This window comes from Molossus molossus, unplaced genomic scaffold, assembly GCF_014108415.1.
Source record: "Molossus molossus isolate mMolMol1 unplaced genomic scaffold, mMolMol1.p scaffold_m16_p_6, whole genome shotgun sequence".
NCBI lineage: Eukaryota > Metazoa > Chordata > Mammalia > Chiroptera > Molossidae > Molossus > Molossus molossus.
This window is the reverse complement of record NW_023425399.1, coordinates 11,907,245-11,934,377: the sequence shown is the minus strand read 5'-3', so window position 1 is coordinate 11,934,377 and position 27,133 is coordinate 11,907,245. Positions and strand designations below refer to the sequence as shown.

General features: G+C 44.9%; 1 protein-coding gene across 1 annotated transcript; it reads right to left on the bottom strand.

Moving 5' to 3' along the window:
- Positions 1-999: 999 nt before the first annotated feature.
- Positions 1,000-26,329, bottom strand: LOC118619374 (eppin-like). Its single transcript, XM_036246082.1, has 4 exons — positions 26,239-26,329; positions 24,428-24,559; positions 20,359-20,526; positions 1,000-1,202 (listed from the first exon to the last, which is right to left on the bottom strand). Exons 1-4 carry the CDS (start codon positions 26,327-26,329, stop codon positions 1,000-1,002), a joined length of 594 nt encoding a protein of 197 aa, XP_036101975.1.
- Positions 26,330-27,133: the final 804 nt, after the last annotated feature.

Below are 27,133 nucleotides of genomic sequence, written 5' to 3'. Positions count from 1 at the left end.
ATCTCCAGTTCCTCCCCCATTTCCCTTTCAACTCTGGTTTCTGTTGTTCCCTTGTCTTGTTTCGCAGTGTTGTGGCGTGATAGAGTCAATGGAAGTCTAAATAAGAGATGTTTATTAGCTGGCTGGCATCTGATTCCAAACACCCCTGTGACAGAGTCTTTGGAGATCAGCCTCGATATGCTTTATTACATGCCTTTTATACCTTACAGCAAAAGTTTAATGAGATAAGAAAATAGGATCTTCTTGATATAATGCCCAGGGCTACAACAATGCTGTATAGAATTAATTTGCCTAGTGGATAACAGGAATACCCAGGAACACCCAGTCTATTATCTCAGGTATTTCAAGGTACACTGAGTCACACTTAGCCCCGAGCAGCACAAACACAATGCAAGCCTAATTCCTTGAGCTTGTGGGGGAGGTTGAGTCTCTGACTCAAGACCTCCAGGCTCCAGGGACTCTGTCAATTTCTTGGTTCAGGGTTAATCTCTATCTTGTGGATTAAATTCTTTACAAAACAGGTTCAGCTAGAGGGCAAACAGTGACTTTCCCAATCATCAATTATGGAGCTGTAAACAAGTTAGCACAATAATTTACCAATCATCAATTATCGGGTTATAAACATGTCAGCACAACAAGATCCAGAAATCCTTTACTTGCCCAATGTAGACCCTTCTAATACCATGCTTGGGTTTCAGAGTCACCCCCCTCTCCTCCAAAACCTTTACCCTCTAATGGGCTAAGTAGTAATTCAAATTAAGTGTGAATGACTGTTAACTCTTGATCTCCCCAGTGTGTATGTACATATGTATGTATGTAAAAAAGAAAGTATTGAGATTTTGGCAATATTTATAGAATTTCAGATGCAGAGATGAGTGATTTTAAGAACACAACAGGGAGAATAAATTTGGGGTGGAGAAATGCATCTCTTGTTCACAAAAATATCTTTTATTGCCACAGCAATCCTGACTCCAGGGAGGCCGGGTTCTTATTAGGAAATCAGACATTCCGGCAGACTTTCTTACATATGTTTTTCTTCAGAAAGTTGTTCCCATTGCCCTGACAGCCTCCATAATAAAATATCTCACATTGATGAGTTTTCACGTTGTAAAACCATCGCTGGAGTTTGGCTCGACAAGGGCCCCTTTCTATAGGAAGTTTGCAAACTTCTGGGGAGACATTCTGATGCTGATTCTGTTGGCCTAAAGAGAGAACATGTTTGAGAGATGCCTAACTTATCACCTTTCGTTGTAAACCCCATATGCCAGGGACTGGGATGGCTGTGGGCACAGCTGTGAGGCTGTCCACAGTAGCTGAGCTCTGTACCTCTTCCCATCAGCCCACCTGGCCCACCCAGCCATAGCCTTACCCATCTATACAGAGTGTGAGGAGTTTTAGCCTGCTGTGCTAAAAATCCCAGACTTGAGAATCCGGCTCTAGTGAATTAAAATCCACACACAACTGTGTGATATTGTATCAACTTCTCTAAATCTCCATTTCTTCATCTGTACAATTAGGGAGTGGAACTCTACCATCTCTGATCTGATTTTCTAGGATTGGATGAATAAGCCCTTTCAGGCTTCTCCCTCCCTCTTAATCATTCTAGAGTAGATAACCTGCATGGAAAGAGAAATGACGGGATCTGAGAGAGAGGTTCAAAGCTGATTCAAATGTCTAGCTGTGTGATCTTCAACAAATCACCTGTATCTTTGGCACTCAATTTTCTTCATGTAAAATGGGTATATAATAGTCACACTTTAGGCTTATTGAAGGCTTAGAAATAATCTATGGAAAGCATTGATAAATAGAAAAATATCAATAAACAGTAGCTGCTCTCAATCACTCTTTCCCTTCCTTGACCAAGAAAGGGATCTCACCCTACTCATTTCCATAGTCTACATGCCTAGCTCTTAGTTCTCATTAAATATTTGTTCATAGAAAAGAAACCCATGAGATCCTCTGAGGCGGGGTTACACATTTCTTTGTAGTCTCGTTTTATGTGAAAGGTTTTATCCTTACACTTAGTACTCAAGGTAGATATTAGGACTAACAACTTTACATAAAAAAACTAAGGCCAGAGAGGTGAAATTCCTTTCCTAATGTCATGCTAGAAAGTGGTCGTGCCAAGAGTCAAGCCTAGGATGGTCAGGCCGCTCAGGCTTGTAGGTTCTCAATCCGAATTTGTTGTTGTAGAATGAATGGATGGATGAATGGATGGCCACTCCTATAGTGAACTTGCAGACATCAGGCTAGGCAGAGGAAAAGGTTCAGGCTCTGTCTTATCTTCTGCCCCATATAGCTAACTCTGAGGGTTAAGGACAATGGTAAAGGGGCAGACTAGTTTGTCCAGTCAAGATGGGAAGTGGGGTGGGGCCTGTTGGGTTTTCTTTAGTTTGTTTGTTTTTTTATCCTCACCCAAGGACATTATTTTTCCATTTTTTGTTCAGATAGAGTGGGAGGGAGGGAGGGAAGGTGGGGGGGGGGGGGAGAGAGAGACAGACAGACAGACAGACATCGACGTGAAAGGGACACGTCGAGTGGTGGGTCCGGGACAAAATGCAACCGAGGTACATGCCCTTAGTGGGAACTGAACCCGGGTATCTCAGGACTGCAGGCCAACGCTCTAACCACTGAGCCAAACCGGCCAGGGCCATGTTGGAAAGTTCCTGAGACATCTCAGTCATAGCAGCCTCACTCCCTGGACTCTTACAAGTGGCTTTGCAGGGGCTGGAGTCCCACATGGCTTTTTAATTTTCTCCTTCTTGCCTCTTTGCTCCTCCATTTCATTAAACCAAAGAAAAATTACTTGACCTGTTTTCTTTCTTATGTAATTAGGATGATAATACCTTCTTTGTATGTGTGCCTAGGTGAGCATATGTATGTGTGTGTATATTTTGAGTATAAAAGAAATTGTGCTAATGCTTTACAAGAACCTATTTTTTTCACTGCCCCTCCTCCAATTTATCTTATTTTCTGTTCTTTATTATTTTTGTTTTATTTGGGGGGAATGTTGTTCTTCTCTAAGGTCTTGAGTGCTATGCTTGGCTAATTGACTTACAACTTTTCTTTTTAATCCTCACTTGAGGATATTTTCCATTGATATTTTAAGAGAGAATGGAAGGGAGGGAGAAAAATAGAGAAAGAAAGAAACATCAATGTGAGAGAGAGACATCAATTGGTTGCCTTCCACACAATCCTGGCCAGGGCTGAGGATTGAACCTGCAACCAAGGTATGTATCCTTGACCAGAATTGGACCTGTAACTCTTCAGTACATGGGCTGACGCTCTAACCACTGACCCAAACTGGCCAGAGTGACTTATAACATTTTTCCCCTAATATAAGCACTCAAGGCTACAAATTTTCTTCTAAGAACCACTTTAGCTGCATTTTACAAGTTTTGTTACATGGCATTTTTATAATTGATTAGTTCTAAGATAAGAAATGTAAACAGCTAAATTATACCAAAAGCTTTACATGCATCAGAGCAGTTGGTCAATAACATAACTAAGATCATTCACCTTATTTTTTTTTTTTTTTTTTTTTTTGTACAGATAGAGTGGGAGGGAGAGAGAGGAAGGGAGAGAGAGAGAGAAACATCGACGTGAAGGGACACATCGAGTGGCTGCCACCCGCACGACCAACCAGGGCCGGGGACAAATTGCAACCGAAGTACGTGCCCTCAGCGGGAACTGAACCCGGGTCTCTCCGGACCGCAGGCCGACGCTCTAACCGCTGAGCCAAACTGGCCAGGGCCATTCACCTTATTTTATAGAAGAATAAACTGAAACTCAGAGAGGCTAAATAATGTTCTCGAGATATGGAGTTTGTAAGTGGTGGAACCAGGACCTCAACCAAGGTAGCTGACTCCAGGTATGTCCATCCTGTTGACCACTACATTCTTCTTCCTTATAGCAGAGGTTCTTACATTTGAGTGTGCATCAGAATCACACTCAAGGGCTTGTGAAAATGCAGATTGTGAGAACCACCCCCAGAGTCTCTGATTCAGAAGGACTAGGAAATAGTAAGTTTTCAGGTGATGCTGCTACTTCTGGACCAGGAGACAAACTTTAAGAATCACTGGCCTGTAGGATTATTGGGAGGTTTAATATCCTATTTATAGTCCAGTCAGTGTGGCTCAGTGGTTGAGCATCGACCCATGCACCAAGAGGTTGCTGGTTTGATTCCCAGTCAGGACACATGCCCAGGTTGTGGGCCCGATCCCCGGTGGGGGGCATGCAGGAGGCAGCCAATCGGCGTTCTCTCTTATTGATGTTTTCATCTCTCTCTCTCTCCCTCTCCCTTTCTCTCTCTCTAAAAATCAATAAAGGGAAAAAATATCCTATTTATATATAAGAATCTATAATCTATAGCTTCATGCATGTACATACATGCAGAGAGCTATATGTAAAAATGCTCACCAACATATTAACAGTGATAATGCCTGGTAGGGAAGATTTTGATAAATTTCTACTTCCTCCCTCCTACTTTTGTATTTAAAATTTTCTAAAAAATATATAGGTATTATTATTATTATTGTTATTTCAGATAGAGCAGGAGGGAGACAGAGAGGAAAAGAGAGAGAGAAACACCAATGTGAGAGAGACATCAAGTGGTTGCCACCCACACGACCCCAACTGGGCTGGGGACAAACTGCAACCCAGGTACGTGCCCTTAACAGGAACTGAACTTGGGACTCTCTGGTCCGTGGGCCGATGCTCTAACCACTAAGCAAAATTGGCCAGGGCTATAGGTATTATTTTTCTAATCATGTATTATAAGACGTAGTTTTTTAAAAGGAATCTTACTAGCTGCTCAAAAATTTTGGCAACTATTGCTAACTGTCCTTATTTCTTTTATTATTATTATTATTATTATTATTATTATTATTATTTTAATCATCACCCAAGGACATTTTTTCCATTTATCTTTAGATAAAGTGGAGGCAAGGTGAGGGGGGGAGACATCGACGTAAGAGAGCTATCGACTGGTTGCTCCCACACGACCCTGACCAGAGCCAGGGACAAACCGCAACCGAGGTATGTGTCCTTGGCTGGAATCAAACCCAAGACTCTTTGGTCTGCACACCAACGCTCTAACCACCGAGCCAAATAGGCCAGGGCTAACTGTCCTTGTTTCTATAGATTATCCTGGATATACTGCATTTCATCTCCTCAATTGCATTTGCAGACTTTAAGCTTCAGCAAAGAAAGTAGACCAGAAAGGACCCTTTTTCTACACATAGATCTGACCTGGCTAAGTCCTTTACTTTCAAATTTAGGCTCATATCTCCCCTTCTCAATCTTACCTTGCTCACAACCAGCCCCACCCCAGACTTTGAATCCCCTTTACCCTGCTCTACTTTTTCCCTTTCCTGTAGCACGTTTATCACCTATTCCATGTATCATGTATTGTCTGTCTCTCTCCCACTGGAACATGAATTCCACAAAGGCAGGTTCTTTGTTTCACTCATTACTTTAGCCTTACCACCTAGGACGGTACCTGGCATATTATAGATGCCCAACATGTATATTTGATGAAGTGAATTGAATTGACTCCCTACCCTATGAGATAAAAAACAGATTCTCTTGGTACCGCCAACCCCCCTGCCCTATTCACAGGCTACTCTTGGAGCTCCCGCTTTCATACCTACCTGTTCCTACTCCCGACTGAAGCTCTTGGCCAAAGGTGAGAAGCAGGAGAAACGGAAGAGACATCCGGTGCTGCATGGTGCCACCCAGCCAGTGGCCCAGCCGGGGTTGGCGCTTTAGGGAGAAAGGGGAACAACGGGGAGGAGCCCGGCCTCACATTCAGCTTATTCATCCCTAACTCCTGCTTGTTGGGAGTTTGGGCTACCCCCGGAACAGAGTGTCCAGCCAAAGAATGTCTCTGCCTTTCTTCTTTGGTCTTATCTGATCTTTGGTCTTTATCCAAGGCCACCTTATTACACTTCCGGGTGGAAGCCGCTGTAAAAATAATAAAACCACTTTGTAGATGAATAGAGGTTCAACTCCCTTGACTTTATCACATGGATAGTGAGTTTCAGAGCTAGGACTGGGACCCTCCTCTGTTCAGCTCCCATGCCCTTGCATTACTCATTCTTTCTACAAATGTTTATTGAGTTCCTATGTAGTGCCAGGCATAATTTTAGGTGCTGCCTCCCTCACATCTGAAGTCTCCTAGGGAGTTATGAGAGCAACACACACATTGTTTTGTAGAAGAGGGGCCTAACTTTATTTGGTTTAGAGAATAAGTCTGTCTCCAGACACTTCAATTGCCAGGGACCAGCACATTACCCACCCACCTCCTTTCCCAGATCCTCTAGAAATATGATTCTTTTGAAGACAACGCTGACACATTTTAGTGGGATTTAAAGTCTTGGATATGAAGTCTAGGGTTGTGCTTTTGTGTGCAGGTGCTCTTGACCTAGGGCAAGTCATGTGATCTCTCTGAGCCTGTTTTCTCATCTATAAATTGAGATTAATTATGCTGACTTAACATACTTCCCAGAACTGCACAGATGTTCAGTGAATATACAAATGATTCATACATTATAAAGGCACACACAGACACATGCCATTTGCAGACGTATGTGTGTATGATGATCTTTTTGGAAATGGGAGTGCACACTGGATCAGAACCATACTTGTTCTCTGCAGAAATGTGTTACCCATCTTTGCACATTAGTAGTAACTCTTCCTTCTCCTTAAATCCCCTTTAGCCATGATGATACTCATTCCTTGGACATTGCTTCTCCAAACTACAGTTCACACAATGGTTGGTCAACTCACTCATCACCTGCTCATCTTTATTACTTCCTCTGCCTTTATTTTCTTGAAGATTTCTCTGAAGCCTGTGTTTCAACATCTTTGTGATACATCTTCTTTTGCACTTTGGTGGGTCCACCAGGATTATTCCTGGTATCTCTTTCCTTATCTCTTTTGGGTGGTCAAATCTATTTATCAGAAACCAAAATAATGGCAGAAGGAGGCCCCCAGGGAGTGACCAGACTGTCATTTACCATTCAGACAAAGCGAAGGCAGAACTGCCTACAGGTGCTCTTAGCCGAGACCTCCCACATGGCTCCCTCTTTTCGAGCAGCTGACTTGGAAGTGAGAACTGACCTTTGCACACAAAGAGTAATTTTCATCCAGGGATGGGGCAATTCTACCCCCCCAGGGACACTTGGCAATGTCTAGAGACATTTCTGATTGTCACAACCTGGGGGGTAGCGGGGACCTATTGGTAGAAACCAATGATGCTGCTAACCTAACCATCCTACAATTAGCCCCACAACACAGAATGATGTGCCCACCAATGTCAATAGTGCCAAGGTTAGAAAACCCTGCAGAAGAGTTAGAGATATAAATATTGTTTAATTATAAAAATATATCTAACATGCCCTGGCCAGTTTTGCTCAGCAGTTAGAGCATCGACCCGCAGACCAGAGAGTCCCAGGTTTGGTTTCTGCTAAGGCCATGTACCTCAGTTGCAGTTTGTCCCCGGCCCCCGTTGGGGTCGCGCGGGTGGCAACCAGTTGATGTGTCTCTCTCACAATGATGTTTCTCTCTCTCTCTCTTCCTCCTTCTCTCCCTCTTGCTCTATCTGAAGATAAATGCAAAAACATCCTTGGGTGAGAATAAAAACAAATATTTCCAACGTCAGCAGTATGCTAAGGACTTCATGCAGTGAGCGAGCCCGTGCTTGATGAGGTGTGCCTGTACTTATTTGGCTGAACAGGTCTTGTGGGTGGTACCAGCCTTTGAAAACCAGGCACTCTGTACCCGGGTTGCCCTGGGGGAATCTTTGGCCACAACTCAGTGACTTGGCTCTTCTTCAGGTGATTTGGGTGGTGGGGTTACTATCATTCCAGAAGATGAGGGCAAGTGTAAGGTTTATTGAAAGCACATTAGAAAAGCTAGCAGGAACTCTTGCTAGTTATTTAGCACCTTTACTCATCAAGTGGTACTTACCCTATGTCAACCATATATGTGTGTAAAGATTTAAATTACTTTTTATTGAGATCCATTTATTTGGATGGTGTAGGGATGGAGGAAGTAAATGTGGGTGAGATTTTGAAAGAATAGACTTTTCGCATTCAGATTCTAAACCCACAAAACCTTTATCTTTTCTAGAAGGGAGAAGGAAACTAACCTCATTTCAACACCAACAATGCGTCAGGGAATTTTCTGTCTTGTCTCATTACATTCTCATAAAAAGTCCTTGGGATAGATATTATTATCATCCTCATTTTACAGAACAGGGGAACAGGGGCTTAGAGAGAAGACTTGCTTATACATATAACAAATACACTTATCATAAACATACACATACTGACAGTTTATTTCTATTTTTTACCTTATATACATTAAAAATAAATGTCTAGAGGGGCAAAATAAGGTTGATCACTTTAAATTTATGTCTTCAGAAATCCAAGTACAATTTTTAGCAGAGGATAATTATTAGTACTCTATGACAAATAGCTTGAATATAAATAGAGGAGAGAGAAATTGTCTTTAGAACTCAGGAGCCTTGAACTACTTATATGACATAAAAAATGTCCAGTGGGGAGCTCCAGGGTTGACCCCTTTTCTGGAAGATGTAACCCTACAAGGTTTGCATCTGAGTGGTTGAGATTATAAAGGGTTGCCTGCTTCCCTCCACCCCACCCCCCGCTATGTTTATTCTAATAATACTAATCTTTATTGTTTATGGAACATCAACATCCTAGGTAGTATATTATGCACATATAACTCATCTTGTCTGCTTGTCACAAACTCTATGACATTGGTTTATTGTCTTGCATATTTCAGATGAGGAAACTAAGACCCAAGGAAGTTATGATATTAATTAGGAGTTTGACATTAAATCAAAAGGGTTTTAGGCCAGTAATTCTAAACTTATAATACATCAGTCACCTTGAGACCTTTCACTTTCTTTTTTCTTTTTTTTTAATCCTCACTCAACGGTATTTTTCCATTTATTTTCAGATAGAGTGGGAGTGAGGAGGAGGAGGAGAAGGAGGGGGAGAGAGAGAGAGAGAGAGAGAGAGAGAGAGAGAGAGATTGATTGGTTGCCTCCCACATGACCTTGACCAGGGCTGGGGACCAAACTGCAACTGAGATGCATGCCCTTGACTGGAATCGAACCCGCAACTCTTTGGTCCACAGGCTGATGCTCTAACCACTGGGAAAAACCAGCCAGGGCTCATTTTCTTTTAATTCAGTTTTTAAAGACTTTTTAAAGACTCTAGAATCTCTGAGTTCTTTTTTTTTTTTTAATTTTTTTTTTTTTATTCTCGCTCGAGGACATTTTTGCATTTATCTTCAGATAGAATGAGCGGAAGAGAAGGAAGATAAGAGAGAGAAAGAAACATCGATGTGAGAGAGACACATCGAGGGCTGCCACCCACACAGCCCCACCGGGGCCGGGGACAAACTGCAACTGTGTATGTGCCCTTAGCGGGGAACCGAACCCGGGACTCTCCGGTCCGTGGGCCGAAGCTCTAACCGCTGAGCAAAACCAGCCAGGGCTCTGAGTTCTCAATGTACTGGTATTGGTGAGCCACTTAGATGATTTGCCTACCGAAAAAATCCTTGACCTACTCAAAGGCAGACAATGTGTTTAAAAGATTCTGCAGTGTATGCTGCTCTCCCTCACAGGGCCTGCTGACTTGGTTTCACGTCTGAGCTATCTTAGAACAGCTCAGATAGCACTACTTGTTGACTTTACAGTGTACATCCCACTAAATAAGAGTGGAATCTGTCCTTCAAACACAAAACCTAGGTTTTAATGACAGTTACATAAACTCAGTTCTTCTTTCTTGATACGTTATTTTCCTGGAGTGCAGCTCACCTGATGAGGGGCAGGCATAGCACAAGGGCTTGGACTCTAGGTCCTCCTGGAAGGCACGTGGTCTACAGTGTTTCACTGGATCACCTATTGCTCTGCACAGGTGCACACTTTTCTCATAACTAACACCACTGGTACCTTTTTCAGCATCACTGGGACCAGGTAGGATGAGAGCCAAGGAAGTGCCCCAGGTGAGACTGAGATCCTCTCTTTTCTTTTTCCAAATGTGCAGGTGTGGTACCTGGTCCAGAGAGGAGAATGACTTGCTCGTTGTCATAGAGAGATTAATGGCTAGGGCAGCGCTAGAGACCAGGTCCGCAAGCCCAAAGCTTTTCCTACTATTCATGGAACTAGTCTAACTTCACCCTGTTGTTTTGGAGAGAATGTTCTCTCTGATTTCTACTCAAGCCTCAGTTCTTTCCTCATGTCCAGATCCTGCCAATACTCGTGTAACCCATTCTCAGTATTACATTTTTTTTTGCTGGAAATACTAAGTATGGTTTCTGTGTTCATTACTAAACCCTGACCAATAGAGTGAGAGTCTGGCCTTTCAACTTGATAGTGGAACATTGACTCTCCATGGTAGGGAATTCTTCAACTGTAGGAATGACATTAAGATGCTGAGTATTAAAAGCAAAGGGGACGCCCTGGCCGGTTTGGCTCAGCGGTTAAAGCATCGGCCTGCGGTCCGGAGAGACCCGGGTTCGGTTCCCGCTAAGGGCATGTACCTCGGTTGCAGTTTGTCCCTGGCCCTGGTTGGTCGTGCGGGTGGCAGCCACTCGATGTGTCCCTTTCACATCGATGTTTCTCTCTCTCTCTCTCCCTCCTGCTCTATCTGAACAAAGAATGAAAAAGTGTCCTCGGGTGAGGATAAAAAAAAAAAAAAAAAGCAAAGGGGACAAGTAGCCATTATATCCACCCTAATTTCCAATGAGGATGTGGGATCTTGCTACTCTTTGAACCTGGATTTTAGCTCCAGTTTTGCTACTGATTTGCTGTGTGATCTTGGATCTTTCCTACTAGAAGCTTCCATTTGTACACGTGTAAAAAGGTGGGGGAGAGTTGTTGGGGCTGGTGGAGTTCTCTTAATACCCTCAGCTTAGACATTCCCTGAGTTTTCAAACTACCCACAGCTTCCTCTAGGCATTTCTGGTTCTGCAGGAAGCTTTGAGGTGAGAAGAAGAAGAGGGAAGACAAGGGGGTTTGGGGTCTTCATGGCACTATGAATAACACCTAAAGACTCCACTCAGGGTGCCCTCTGGGTTCTTTTGAACAGAGAAATGAGCAAGCAATTGACAACAAAGTGATACAGCATCGTTCATTGAGGTTCTTATAAGGCATGGAGTTCCCTGTGCTCAGACACAAGGGTTTGGAGCTCATTACTGAGCACAGCAGGTGAGCAGACACTGTCAACTACAGGGCATACTCTGACTATTTCCAAGGACCATTCTGGTCCATGAGCCCCTAGAACAGATGATTATGTTCCAGTCACTCATGTATGTTAACCCCAAGCAAGGATTGAGAAGCAATGATGGGATGGAAAAGCCACAGGTGCTCATCAGATTTGTTAGGGCACCTCAGCTGTCTTATCTTCTCAAATTTAGAAGTCCTCTTGGACACTAGTCCACCACCTTCAGCTTATGGATGGGAAACTGAGGTCCTGAGAGGAGCACCCTGGCCCCAACCAGGTTTCCTGATGGAATCATACAAAAGAGAATTCATTTAAATCCCTGTGTTTTTAGGGAACAAACCCGTAGTAGAACTACAAATATCAAGTATGACTATGCATTTATTTTATGCATCCCAACCACAATAAAAATATAATCATTTTTGTTTAGCCAAAGGCCAAATTACTTTTCCACAGAAACTGAGTTTTGCAGAATTGCTGTTATATATGTGAAACTTAAAAATTAATCTATATAGATCATGTGCAATTTGTGATATTTGTTAGGTTTGAAAAATTTGCAATGGGTTGCAATTTTCTTTCTCATTTGAAAGAATATTTACTTCTTCATTTAATGCGTATTCTTTTTAAAGACGAATCCCCTAACTTTATAAGCTTAAAACTATATAAAACATGGATCTGCTCTGGTAATTCTTATGTATCTTATGACAATTTTACTGGGGCAAACGTGTCACTAGAGTTCTCAATCTGCAGGATTTTCCTACTCCTCTCTCCCTATTTTTTTTTTTTTTTATCCTCACCCGAGGACATTTTTCCATTCTTTTGTTCAGATAGAGTGGGAGGGAGAGAGGAAGAGAGAGAGAGAGAAACATCGACGTGAAAAGAACACATCGAGTGGCTGCTACCCGCACGACCAACCAGGGCCGGGGACAAACTGCAACCAAGGTACGTGCCCTTAGTGGGAACCGAACCCGAGTCTCTCTGGACCGCAGGCCAACTCTCTAACTGCTGAGACAAACTGGCCAGGGCCCTCTCTCCCTCTTTTGACGTCACTAGGAGACCCAGTGACTTCTTCTCTGAAAACTTCACTCAGGGAGCAGATGTGAATTATTCAGCCTCAGAGATATCAGACCTCACAGAGCACTTTATTAGGGGAAACCTGAGGTTTTCAAAGGATAAATGGGGGCCCTGAAAGTTGAAGAGACAGGGTCACACTGAGAAAGGGTCAAAGGGTGAAGGGTATTATGTTGGAAGAGAAGCTGAGCTGGAGGAAAGGGAGTAAGCAAATCCTGGGGTTCAGTGTTTAGAACAGCCAAGGTCTTGGCAGCTGAGATTTGGCCAGTGGGGACCAATATGAACCATCAGTCAAGCACATGTGGAAAGAGCCTGAATTATGACCCAAATCCTGGAAGTTGTTCCAGCTCATGTTATCCTAGCCAAGGGGATGTCGACGACCATGGAGACCACATCAGCAGCGGCGGCTCTGCAAGACAGCAGGATAGAAAAAACGGTGAGATGTTTGGGCTATGATTCCCTTTGGAACTAAAACTTGCTGTTAATTGAAAAAAGGGAGATAAGATCTGTGTGTGTGTGTGTGCGCGCACGCGTAACCGTGTGCTTTTTTTTTTTTAATCTTTATTGTTGAATATATTACAGATGTTCCTCATTTTTCCCCCATTGACCCCCTCCTCCCCACTCCGGCCCCCCTCCTGCCTTTTCCTACACTATTGTCTGTGTCCATTGGTTATCCATATAAGTTCTTTGGTTTATTTCTTCCCACCCCCCAACCCCTTCCCTTTGAGGTTTGTCAGTCTAGCAACCAATTTGTACTTCTTAATCTCTTCACCTTTTTCACCCCAATCCCCCTCCCATCTGGTAACCAACTAAATGTTCTCTGTATCTATGAGAATGTTTCTGTTCTGCCTGTTCATTTTGTTTGTAGATTCCATTGTCGATAGATATATATTTATTACCATTTTGTTTGTTCATATATTTTATCTTTTTGTTCAAAAAGACCCTTCAACATTTCATATAAAATGGTTTGGTGGTGATGAACTCCTTTAACTTTTTCTTGTCTGGGAAAGTCTTTATATGGCCATCGATTCTAAATGACAGCTTTGCAGGATAGAGTAATCTTGGTTGTAGGTTCTTGCTTTTCATCACTCTGAATATTTCTTGCCACTCCCTTCTGGCCTGCAAAGTTTCTTTTGAGAAATCAGTTGACAGCCTTATGGGAACTCCCTTGTAGGTAACTAACTGCTTTTCTCTTGCTGCTTTTAAGATTCTCTCTTTGTCTTGAACCTTTTGCATTTTGATGATGATGTGTCTTGGTGTGGGCCTCTTGGGGTTCATCTTGTTTGGGACTCTGTGCTTCCTGGATTTGTATGTCTGTTTCCTTCACCAAGTTAGGAAAGTTTTCTGCCATTATTGTTTCAAACAGGTTTTCGATTTCTTGTTCTCTCTCTTCTCCTTCTGGCACCCCCAAGATGCGAATGTTGGCACGCTTGAAGTTGTCCCAGAGGCTCCTTACACTATCCTCATTTTTGGGGATTCTTTTTTCTTTTTGCTGTCCTGATTGGGTGTTTTTTGCTTTCTTATATTCCAAATCAATGGTTTGCTTCTTGGCTTTACCTACTCTACTATTGAATCTGTGTAAATTATTCTTTTTTTTTTTTTTAAATCCTCACCTGAGGACATTTTTTTATTTTTTGTTCAGATAGAGTGGGAGGGAGGGAGGGAGGAAGGGGGGGGAGAGAGAGAGAGAGAAACATCAACGTGAAAGGGACACATCGAGTGGTTGCCACCCGCACGACCCTACCAGGGCCGGGGGACAAACTGCAACCGAGGTATATGCCCTTAGCGGGAACCGATCTCAGGTCTCTCCAGACTACAAGCTGACGCTCTAACCACTGAGCTGAACCGGCCAGGGCTATTCTTTATTTCATTTAGTGCCTCTTTCATTTCTGACTGTGCATCCATCATTTCTGACTGGTCCTTTTTTATGCTCTTGAGGCCCTCACTAAGTTTGCTGAGGTTCTCACTAAGTTCAATGAGCATCCTTATAAGCAGTGTTTTGAACTCAGTATCTGTTAGTTTGCTTATCTCCATTTTGCTTAGTTCTTTTCCTGGAGATTTTTTCTGTTTTTGTATTTGGGACCTATTTTTTTTTTTTTTTTGTCTCCTCTTGTTGGCTGCCTCCCTGTGTTTGTTTCTATGTATTGCTTAATGAGAGGTATGGGGCTAGCTGAGACCAGATGCTGCTTGTTTGAAAGAATTCAGGAAAACCTGAAGCAGGATCCAAGACAGGCCAATCCTATGGTTAAGCAACTGGCAACAGCTTGGGTGGGCCTGAAAGTTGGGTGGGGCGGGGCCTCAGGGAATCACCAGGGCGGGGCTACCAGTGTGAGCCAGGTTGCTGGAGTCCCAGATATGGTGGCTGTCTGCTGCCCCAGGGAAGGGCTCACCAAAGGAACAAAGGCCTCTGACAGCACGTCTGTCCAGGAGAAAGCCCCCTCTCCAGCCCTCGCTCCAGTGCCAAACAGCTCAGTTCTTCCCTGTATGTTTCTGGCGCCCCTGGAGCTGCCTCCCCTCCAAGCTTAGAGGGAGAGAGTCCGATAAGTCCGTGCACGGGCCCTTTAAGGAACTGCCTGGGGCTCCAGCCCCATCAACCTCCCAGAGCCTCAGTTCCCGCTGGTTTTTCCAGCCAGAAGTGATGGGGATTCTCTTCCTGGCACTGGAACCCTGAGCGGGGCATCTGGTGTGGGATGGGGACCCCCTCAGTCCTCAGGGAGGACCTTCCCAGCTGAGGTGTCCTCCTGATTTTTACCCGCCACACATGGGTGTGGGACCAGCCCCTCGCGCCTCCGCCCCTCCTACCAGTCTCCATGTGGCTGCTGCTTTGATTCCATAGTTGTAGGACTTCCATTCAGCTTGATTTCAGGCAGTTTTGAATGATGATTGTTCTGTAGTTTAGTTGTAACTTTGATGTGGTTGTGGGAGAATGTGATACCCCTTTACCGACCCGCAGTCTGGACCGGAAGTCTATAGGGTTGCTTTGACAATTAATGTGACAAAGCTTGTAAAGCCATTGTCAGGCTGCCTGGGGCATAATAATAATAGCTGATATTGATGAAGTGCTTACTGTGTGCTTGTACTTTTCTCCTTAATCCCCATGACAACTCTGTGGGTAAGCCCTATTAATATTCACATTTTATAAAGCACAGGGAAGTAATGGGAACTTGTGCAAGGTCACACAGCTGCTAAGGAGTGGAGGCAGGATTTGAATCTGCTGTCTGAGTGCTTCCTATATTTCAGCTGCTAGTTATGAGGGTCTTCATATCTCAGCATTTCAAGGGACTTCCAGAGACCATTCTTCACCCCAGAAGCAAGGATCCCCTGTGGGTGTGGGTGTGGGAAGGCTTTTGGGGGCTGCACTGGGGAGGGTGGTGCTGGGAGGAGTGGCCTTTCATATGGAAAAGACCCTTAAGCTGCCAGTTTTATTAGTTTGTTTCATGAGCTCCAGGTCCAGGTACTTCCAGGAAGTGAAATCTCCTATCATAATAACAGTGGGTCAGTTGCCACAGACTGTCCCCTGCATTCACCAAGGAAACTTACCAGAAGGAAGGGAGCTAAAAAGAAGACACCAAGTATCTCCCCTCTCTCCCGCCCAGGATCCCAGGCTGAGGTGGGGGAAAGCATTTCTTATCAGTAGAATTCTTTGTTCCTTCCTCCAGCCAAGTCCCATTTCCCCACAGGGCGTGCTGAGTCCCCAATACTTACTGTTGATGGCCTTATCAATCAACCCAGGTTCCCGGACACCCCAGGAAGATGAGTGGTACCACGATCAGCAGAAGTCCTAAGAGCCCCATTTTAGGAGGAACTGGTCTGGCTGGTGGCACCAAAACTAAGAATGAGTGCTCAGCAGCAACTTCTTCTGAGCTTTCGGTTGCCTTGGCACAGCCTAACACTCCAGGAACCACACATCACTGGAGACAAGCCAGTTACACTCCCTCCTCTGGGGAACACCAAGTCCCCAAGGCCATCAGTGGGACTACCTGGCATCCACAGCACCAGTCCTGGGAAAAGAGGCTCTTGATAGGCAGCACCTAGTCCTCAAGTGAGCTGAGGGTCACTGGTCAACCAAGAAGAGGGGACATAGCTTATCGGGGGCTTCTAGACTCCTTTAGCAGACAGGGTGTTTGATTCCAGGGTCTTTAATTTTTCACGGAGAGTTTGGAGGTCAAAAGTATGCTAGTTCTTGTCTTTCTTTCCAATCTTAATCTTCTGACATGTTTTTCTTTCTGCTTATGTTTCTCACACTGATTGTTTTCCTTCTCTCTGTGCCTCTTTCGTTTACTCTGTGCTTGTCTTTTTCTCTTTTTTACTGTGAGTCTCTCTTTGTCTGGGTCTCTTCCTTCCTGCTTTTCTGCTTCCTTCCTGTCTTTTTCCTCTTTGGGCCACTCTGTTTCTTTAAACCATTGTCCAACAGTAAAGGTATTGCCATGAGTAGCATGTAGGGGAGGAGACAGGTCAATTCCAGATTGAACCAAATCTTCAGAGAGTGCCTGTCAAGATCATGGTGCTTTGAAAGCAGAAGAGAGCCCTGGCCAGTTTGGCTCAGCGGTTAGAGCGTCGGCCTGCGGTCCGGAGAGACCCGGGTTCGGTTCCCGCTAAGGGCACGTACTTCGGTTGCAGTTTGTCCCCGGCCCTGGTTGGTCGTGCGGGTGGCAGCCACTCGATGTGTCCCTTCACGTCGATGTTTCTCTCTCTCTCTCCCTTCCTCTCTCTCCCTCCCACTCTATCTGTACAAAAAATGGAAATATATCCTCGGGTGAGGATAAAAAAAAAAAAAAAAGAAAGCAGAAGAGAATGTGAAAGCTAATGGAGAGCTTCTATCATTGGGTGCAATTTGGAATAGGTGGTGCAGGAGGAAAATAGTAAGTAAATGTCAGTTATGACCTCAGAACCAGGGTGAGGATTTCTGAAGATTGTCCCACTGAACTCTCCAAGGTAAGGCCTATAACATCAGTAAGACATATTCTTAGTTCACCTCTGATGTTACCTGCAGCTGCAGGAGACAGTTCAAGTGCACATTTTTTCTAATCCAGTTTTTATGATTGAGATGAAATTCACATTAATTTATTTTATTTTATTGTTTTTATCCTCACCCGAGGACATTTTTGCATTTATATTCAGAAAGAGCGAGAGGGAGAGAGGGAGGGAGGGAGGAAGAGAGAGAGAGAAATATCGATGTGAGAAAGACACATGGAGTGGTTACCACCCACACAACCCAACCGGGGCTGGGCACAAACTGCAGCCGAGGTACGTGCTCTTAGCGAGAACCAAACCCAGGACTCTCTGGTCCATGGGCCGATGCTCTATCCGCTGAGCCAAACTGGTCAGGGCTAAAATTATTATTTTTTAAATATTTTTCTTTATTAATTTTTAGAGAGAGATAGAAACATTGATGAGAGAGAACATCAATTGGCTGCCTCTGCACGCCCCCCGCTGGGATTGGTCCCACAAGCAGGGCATGTGCCCTGACTGGGGATTGAACCAGTGACCTCTTGGTGCATGGGTCAATGCTCAACCAGTGAGCCACACCGGCTGGGCAAAATTAATTTTTTTTTTTATCCTCACCGGAGGACATTTTTCCATTATTTTGTTCAGATAGAGTGGGAGGGAGAGGATGAGAGAGAGAGAGAGAGAGAAACATCGACGTGAAGGGACACATCGAGTGGCTGCCACCCGCACAACCCAACCAGGGCCGGGGACAAACCACAACCGAGGTACGTGCCCTTAGCGGGAACCAGGAATTGAACCCGGGTCTTGTGGGACCACAGGCCGACGCTTAACCGCTGAGCCAAACCGGCCAGGGCCAAAATTAATTATTTTTGAGTGAACGGTTCAGTGGCTTTTTAGTACCTGCATAATACTGTGTAACCATTACCTTTATTAATTCCAACACATTTCATCACTCACAAAAATGCCACGCCCATTAGCAGTCACTCTTTATTTTCCCTCAGCCAACTCCAGCCCCTGGCAACCACTCATCTATTTTCTACCTCTATTAATTTGTCTATTCTGAATTTTTTTTTTAAATTTTTTTCTTTATTGATTTTAGAGAGAGAAGAAGGGAGAGGGAGAGAGAAATAGAAACATCAATGAGAGAGAACATTGATTGGCCGCCTCCTGCATGCCCCCCACTGGGGATCAGGCCCACAACCTGGGCATGTGCCCTGACCGGGAATCGAACTGGCGACCTCTTGGTGCATGGGTCGACGCTCAACCACTGAGACACACCGGCCGGGCTATTCTGGATATTTTATATGAATGGAATTTTAGAGTGTATGGCCTTTTGTGTCTGGCTTCTTTTACTTGCTGTGGTTCTCAACCCTCCTAATGCTGCGACCCTTTAATACAGTTCCTCGTGTTGTATGTGGGCGTATCTGCATGTGGGCAGACCTGCCTGGAGACGGAAAGAGGGGCGGTGTCTCAGTTCCTAGGTTCCTAAGACCATTGGAAATATGCGTTTTCCAATGGTCTTAGGCGACCCCTGCGAAAGGGTCGTTGGACCCCCAGAGGGGTCGCGACCCACAGGTTGAGAACCACTGACTTAGCGTAATGTTTTTAGTTCATCTGTAGTGTAGCACATCTGTGCTTTCTTCTTATGGCTGAATAGCACCCAGTGCACATTGTTGGCTTTCCACTTCAAGCATCAGAGTCTCTACTTCTCCGCCGTGGGTTTTCTCTGGCTCCCGGGAGCTTGCTCTGACTACATGCAGAACAGCCCGGAAAAACGAGGGATTTCATGACCCCAGACATTCCGTAGGGTATGGAAATCAGTGCGTACATGCCTCAGTTTCCCCACAACTGAAGATGGGTGAAAAAATATGGCATGGTCCCTTAGGCGGTCTCCAGTAGGATTAAGCTACAGTTTCCTACAGTAGTAACCAGCTCATAATCAACTCCTTGCTCTCCTATTTCACTTACCCCACTCCCCACATTTAGCTCCCAAAGAAACTACTTTTACCCATACCATTGTCCTAGGATCTATTTCTGGGGGCTTCAAACTAAGGCAATGCCCATGGGCCCTTGTCTTGAGAGGGTCTTGTGATTTTTTAAAGAAACAGAGGAGGATAACAATATCCCTGGGGCTCTAAACTTTCAAGGTTCTGATTTTCTTCACCCCCTTTGATGGTGTCTCCAGAAGCCCCAGTGAAATTTTACTCTCCACAAACCATAATGTGCCAACAGATGTGTGTCATTCAGCCTCAGAGACACAGGATCAAACAGAGCACTTTATTGGGAAAAATTGGGAGCTACACAGGTATAAATAGGGGTGCTAGAAGTTGGACTATAGAAATGGGATCAAAACAGGATATCTGTATGAAAAGAGGCTGAGAGGGAGGAATGGGGAGGCAGATCCCAAAATTCTGTTTTGGGAAGGAACAGGGCCCTGGAATGCTGGGAGTGGAACAGTGGAAGCCAACCTGGAGTGTCGATCAGGCACACGGACAGAGCCTTGCATCTGAGCCACATCCTGGTGGCGTTCCAGTTCATCCTCATGCACTCAGGATCAGGAGCCTGCTGGGAAAGGACAGCAAACCAGCTGAGCATCTTCGGCTCACCTTATCTTCAGAACTAGTCTTGAAGTTACGTTTGTACATCTTGCCACAGGATGTTAAAGGGAAATGGTTTACTTTGGGAAGCTATAAATCTCCTTAAAGGGAAAATGGATGTGGATAGGAGTAGATTACTAGCAAAGAGTTTAATTAGAAAATTAATGGGCTGAGATGGTTGGTCAACATGTCCAACATTAGGCTGGATGTCCTGTGACCTCTCTGAAGTTGAGTCTGAGATTTCACCACTCCTGCATCCTCCCTCCACCCTTCATACTTGCCAGCTTTCATTCATGACCACATCCCTTCCCAACCTCAGTTCCCAGAAAGCCACTGTCCAACCACCGTGAGATGTATTCTTACCTCCTGACTGGAGCTGGATTGGTCAGCACCTGGTCTGCCATCCTGGAATGGACTAGCCAACACCCAGACCTCCCACGTGGCCCAGGGGAGGATGGGAGATTGGGGCCCTTGGGACTCACTTGTTTTGGAACACATGCTCTGACACAGGTCTTTGGTTTGGAAGTTGTTATTGTTTCCTTGGCAGCCACCATAGATGAAGCTGTAACAGGTATCGTTTTTCTTATCATACCACCACCGACGAAAATAAGCCATGCAGAGACCAGGATCTTTTGGCAAATTGCATATGTCTGTAGGGAGAAGCCAGAGTTGAGAATTTAGAGTGCCCACCCTGAAAAAATACAACTGTTATTGTCCTTCTGGCAACCCCCCGAGATGAAACTGAGCAGGCTCCTTTCACCTTACCACACCTTGGAGGGCCAGCTCCACTGATGTATTGTGCACATTTGTAGGGAGATCCCAAAGTGGAACTGCTTGGGTGTCTACATCCCTGGAGAACATCAGTCGCTCCCTTCCCTTCTGGTCAATGGCCCCACTGTCTCCCCCGAGAGTGAGGAGACTCTGGTTTCGAAGTTCTTTTCCTAATTCAGTGTCTGCCCATTGACCTCCCATTTCTGCAAAGTGGAAATGCAAAATCCCCCCCTGTTTGTTGCACAGGGCTTTCCTGAGGGGCAAGTGAGACCACCCTCATGGCCCTCTAAATTGTGAGCTCCTTGATGATTTTGAATGTGCAGATTCTAGACAGTACTTGGCAGAAAGAAGCTGCTCAATAAATGCACACTAAATGGATAAAAGGTATGGTAGTGCCCTGAAAATTAGAAATTATAAGCCACTTACTCTGCCTTCCAAACCATGCCAAGAAGAGAATATGGGATCATGAGCAAAGTGCAAGTCCATACAGGGAAGGCGAGAGTGGTTTTTCAGATGGTCAAGCACCTTTTCTTCCTGTAGTTAGTTTCAGTCCTTTTAAGGGTTCAATTTCATTCCCCCCTCCCCCTGCCTTCATTCATATGTTAAAGGCCTAACCTTCAGACCTCAGAATGTGACCCTATTTGGAAACAGAGTTCTGAAAGATGTCGTTTGTTAAGATGAGTCATACGGGAGTAGGGTGCATCTCTAATACAATATGACTGATGTCCTTATCAAAAGGAGAAATTTAGACACAGACACATACGGAGAACATCATGTGAAGATGAAGACAGAGGTCTACAAGCCAAGGAACACCAAAGATTGCCAGCAAACCACCAGAACTTGGGGGAGAGGCACAGAACAGATTCTCATGCACAACCCGAGAAAGAACCAACCCTGCCAACACTTGACCTTGGATTCTAGCCCGCAGAACTGTAAGACAACACATCGCTGCTGTTTAGGCCACCCGGTGCCTTGGTGGTCTGTTCCAGCAGCCCTAGCGACCGACACCAGATCGAGCTAAACTGTGAGTTCAGCCGAACAGTCAAGTCCTGTTGACTTTCACTTCATCACAGCTCACCCCTCTGACGCTCTTTTTCTTAAAATTTTATTTATTTATTTTTAAATTACAGTTGACTTCAATAGTATATTAGTTTCAGGTATACAGCATAGCGGTTGGACGTGTCTATAATTTACGAAGCAATCCCCCCCACACACACACCGATAAGTCTAGTGCCCACCTGACATCATACATAGTTTTTACAATATTTTTAAAAAATGTTTTTCAATGACAGTTTACAGTCAATATTTTTGTCTTAGTTTCAGGTGTACAGCATAGTGGTCAGATAGTCATATACTTTACAATGTGTTTCCCCTGATATTTCCAGTACCCAACTGGCACTACATATATAGTTATTACGGTATTATTGACTATATTCCCTATGCTGTACTTTGTATCCCCAGGACTGTTTTGTAACTGCCAATTTGTACCTTTTAATCCCTTTATATTTTTCATTCAGATTCTGACCTTCCTTCCATTTGGCATGCATCAATTTGTTCTCTGTATCTATGAGCCTGTTTCTGTTTTGTTTGTTTATTTTGTTTTTTAAATTCCACATATAAGTGAAATCATATGCATTTGTCTTTCTCTGTCTGACTTATTTCACTTAGCATAATACCTTCTAGGTTGATCCATGTTGTCGAAAATGGGAAGATTTCATTCTTTATTATGTCTGAGTAATATTCCATTGTATATATGACCATATCTGCCACTGTATTTAATTTAAGTCTCAGTATCTCATACCTGGGCTGTTGAGATAGCCTCAAAATTGACCTTCCTGCCCCTGGCCCTGGCCCCTCCAATCCATTCTTCATGCTGTCCCCAGAGAGAACGTGATGGATCTAAAACAAAGCTGATCACATCATTCCACACCAAGACCTTGACTTCGTGACCAAGTCTCCTCATGACCCACAGGCCCTTCATGGTCTGGCTCCTGCTTGTGGCTCTGGCCTCCCCCCCCATGGTACCCTTCTAAGCTACATGTTCCTGCAACTTTCAACACACCATGCCATCACACACCTCTCACCCCATATTCCCTCTGCCCACCCCACTGTTGTTCCTTAGTGACACTCCTATTTTTCCTTCAAAACCTTTCTCAGAAATCGACTCCTGTACAGTATCTCTGACTCTATTTTGCATGCCACACCCCTACAGGTGCTGAATTGACCCTGCTTTCTTCTATGATGCTTCTGAGTCGTGTGTGCATGTTTGTCATTTGTCACATCTCAGGTTTCACTCGTGAGGTTGTCAGTTTCTTGAGCAGGTTTGTGTCTGATTTCATCTGGGAACCCCATTCCTAGTAGGAGGTCTGGCACAGTATAGAATTTGGCAGAAGGTTGAGGGTAAAAAAAATAAATGAATCAAGAATATTTGACCTGGACTGAATAAGTCATTCACTGAGCACCTACCATGTGCTAGACAAAGAAAAGGTTATTCAGCTTACTGGATCCTCCACATAACCTCAAACACTGGTATCTGAGGAAACTGAGGCACAGTGAGGGAAAGTTGTTAATTTGCCCAAGGTAAATTGGCTGGCAAAAACTGGACTAAGATTTGAACTCAGGAAGTCCGAATTCAGAATCCACCTGCAGGCAAAAGTTACCATCCTCCTGCCTTCCCACTCTGCTCCATTGTCAAGTCCTGTTTTCTTTACCTCCTAAATACTCTCCAAACACATCCTACTCTCCCCCACCCCCTCAGCTACCTCCCTCATTTAAGCATTTCCTTGCATCCTGAAGTCCTTTAAGACATCCCATCCCTCCTCTGCAGGCATAGTAAAAACCTGTTCACGTCACCACCCACCTCAATGGATTTCCATTGCTCTTAAGATCAAAATGAGACTCAAGCCCACCAGACCCCACCTACCCACTATCTTTTTTGCCTCGTACCGTGCTCTCTAGACTCCACTATTAAGTACATGGTATTTCCTGCACCTGGAAAGCCCTTCCACCCACTTTTGGCCTAAATTTACTACCCACCTTTCTGTTTTGTTTCGTGTGTGTGTGTGTTTAAATCCTCACCCAAGGATATTTTTACATATATCTTCAGACAGAGTGGGAGGGAGGGAGAGAGAGAAACATCGATGTGAGAGAGACACATCGACTGGTTGCCACCCACACCACCCCAACCGGACTGGGGACGAACCACAACCGAGGTATGTGCCCTTGGCTGGAATCGAACCCAGGACTCTTTGGTCCATGGGCCGATGCTCTAACCACTGAGCCAAGCTGGCCAGGGCTACTACCTTCCTTTCTGAATTCAACAACCGGTTTGCTTTCTCAGGGAAGCTTTTTTCAGCCTCTGACCACATTGGTCAAATCCTATTGAGTCTCAGAAACTCAATATTTGTTAAATGAATAAAGAATCTTTGATAGTCTCTCGGGAACCCAGGGAGATGGGCATGGAGTGAGGACTGTAGCAGCAAAGGAAAACTCTCCAGTCTGGAGGGGGTGAAGGGAGATTTCCTGGAGCTCAGTCAGACTTTTCAGATTAGGCGGAGAGGCAGGCCCTCTAGAGCAAGAAGCTAGGCGATACGAAATGAAGATATTACCTAATGTCAGACGTCATATTTGGGGCAGGGAAGAATGGAGATCCCAGTTCCCCCCAGTCCAGCAATGTTGCTCAGGGACCCATCCTTTGCAAACCAGGGACAAAGCCAGCCCAAGCAGGCAGAGGGTGAGGGCTTGGGTAGAAAGCTTTGTTATTCCAAGAATAAATAATACCTTGATGGAGGTCTAAACATTTTTTTCCACAGTTGAAGATACAGCACTTCTTCTTGTCCGGACAGTTTTTGTCCTTTGTACACATATCCCTTTCTTTGAGGTCACATTTCTCTCGGATTCTGGGGCATCTCCCTGCAGAGAGAACAGTCTTACCACCCTCAGTCCTGGAGGGCACAGTGCCCGCTCTTCTCCAGACCCAAGGCAACTCTGGGGAGTCAGGGAAGTTGACTTTCACTTGGCTCATCCCGGGAATCCTTTTCCTCGGGGTGTTCTTAGTAGTTCCCAGCACTGTCTACACTGCGCTCCCTCCTGACCACTCCTCACTCTCTGCCTTCTCATCCCGTCTCTAGTCCCACCCCCAGCCCAGCTCCTCTGAGGCAGGATTTCTCAACCTTGACACTAGTAACATTCCAGCTGGTAATTATTTGATGGGAGGGGACAGCTGTCCTGTGTGTCACTGAACGTTGAGCAGCATCCTTGGCCTCCATCCTCTAGATGCCAATAACAACCTCCTACCCAGCTGTGACCAAAAATATCTCCAGACTTGCAAATGTCCCCTGGAAAGCAAAATCATCCTATTAAAAGCCACTGTTCTAGGTTTTTAATTCTTAACTTTTGGTTTACCGCTTACTCTCTCTGAACCTTGGTTTCTTCATTTGTAAGATCATTTTAGCCTTACAGAGTTGTGAGAAGGAAATGAGACAACATGTGTAAAGCTGTGATCATAGTAACTGATGCACAGTTATATTAACTAACATGTGTTAGGTGTTTACCATAGGCTGAGCACTCTTCTAAGCATTTGCAAGGTTCTCTCATTTAATCCCAATAATAGCTCTAGGAGATAAGTTCTATTAATATTCCCATTTTGCAGATAAGGAAACTGAAGCACATGGGATTTAAGTAACTTGACCAAGGTTGCATGGCTACTAGGTGGTAGAACCAGAATTTGGACCTACCAAGTCTGACTCCAGATCCTTCTCTTTAAATCCTTGCTTTCTGAATGTTCCGTAAACGATAGCAATAATCATTATTACTACATAGTCATGGAATATTACCGTCTTAAGTTCAAAGGAACTTCTGGATACTGACTGTCCTTTATCCCAACGGAACCTTTGAGGCTGCAGAGCAACTTTACGGGACGGTATTTGAAAGGGTCAGGAATTGATAGGGATGCTGTCCTGAGAAAGGGAGCTATTTTTGTTGTAGGGTAAGGGGTTGTTCCCTTAGGCTCCTGGATTCTTTTTTTTTTTTTTATCCTCACCCGAGGATATTTTTCCATTTTTTGTACAGATAGAGTGGGAGGAAGAGAGAGGAAGGAAGAGAGAGTGAGAAACATCGACGTGAAGGGACACATCGAGTGGCTGCCACCCGCACGACCAACCAGGGCCGGGGACAAACTGCAACCGAAGTACGTGCCCTTAGCGGGAACCGAACTCGGGTCTCTCCGGACCGCAGGCCGACGCTCTAACCGCTGAGCCAAACTGGGCTCCCGGATTCTTATAGACCCTCCCACAAATGCTATATCCTACGACTCTTCCCAGCCCTTTCCCTTTTCCCCCAAGAAAGACCTTCTACTTCAAAGGGGCTGAAAGTAGGGGTTCCCTTAGGTGCGGATTCTTGCATTCTCCGAAGGGATCTTCCACGGAGAGGGAAACAGAAAGAAATATTCCAAATATCTCTCTCCTTTCCCAACCCAGGACCAAGGCTAAAATAGTGAAAAGCAACTCAAATCTGAGGGATAATTGTTCCTTGTTCCTCCTTACAGCAACCTTCCCACTCTCCGGGGGAGGGGCTGAGACCCCAGTACTTACTGGGAGAGATCAAGTCAATCAGATTAAATCCTTGGACATGCATCAGAAGGACGGCTATCACCAGGATCCTCAACAGTCCAGAAGACACCATTCTGAAGAACAGCTGGCCTGTCTGTCCGGTGTTTCCGGAACATAGAAATGCCTGGCTGCCTTTGTCCAGCGTATGTTTCCAGTAGTCAGTATCTTGGCTATGAGATCGGGAGTCAAGCCAACCACCCTCTTTCTTCCTGGGAACGCCAAGTTCCGAGATTATCAGTGTGACTAGCTGGCACCTGTAACCCACAGCCCTGTGGAAAAGTCTCCTATTGGATGACTCTTGGTTCGTAGCCTCTTGGACTGAGCTGGGTCCTCTGGTTCACTGGGGCTGCGGGGTGGGGAGTGAGGGAGGCTTGTCTCGTTTTCTAGGCTCCCTTAGGAGTGAATGGGGTCTTTTTGATAAATTTGAGGGTTGTGGAATGTCCTCATTCTCTATTCCTTTTCCATTTTATCTGTACGCTAACGGGCACACCCCTTCCGTCTCTGACAATGTATCTTTTTGATCTCTTGGTATCTCTTTGCTTCTCTGTGCCTCTCTCTGTCTATGTCTGACTTTTTCTTTTTCTGTGCATCTCCCACGATCTCTGTGTCTCTTTCTCCCTTTCCCACGCTCTCCTCCCACCCCTCTCCCTTGTCTCTTTAGGTCACTCATATTCTTTGGCTAAGGCCAAAGAGTAAGGATGTTGGCCCAGAGCAGGGTGCAGAGAAGGAAGCAGGCTGATAGCAGAGTTTGCAGAGAGAGTTGGTCAGGGCTGTGCTGCTTTGAGAGCAAGAGAGAATGTCAGAGTTTATAGAGAGCATCTACCATCTGGTGCAAACTCCCTGTTGTCCGAGGAGGAACTATGAAAGGAACCAGCCT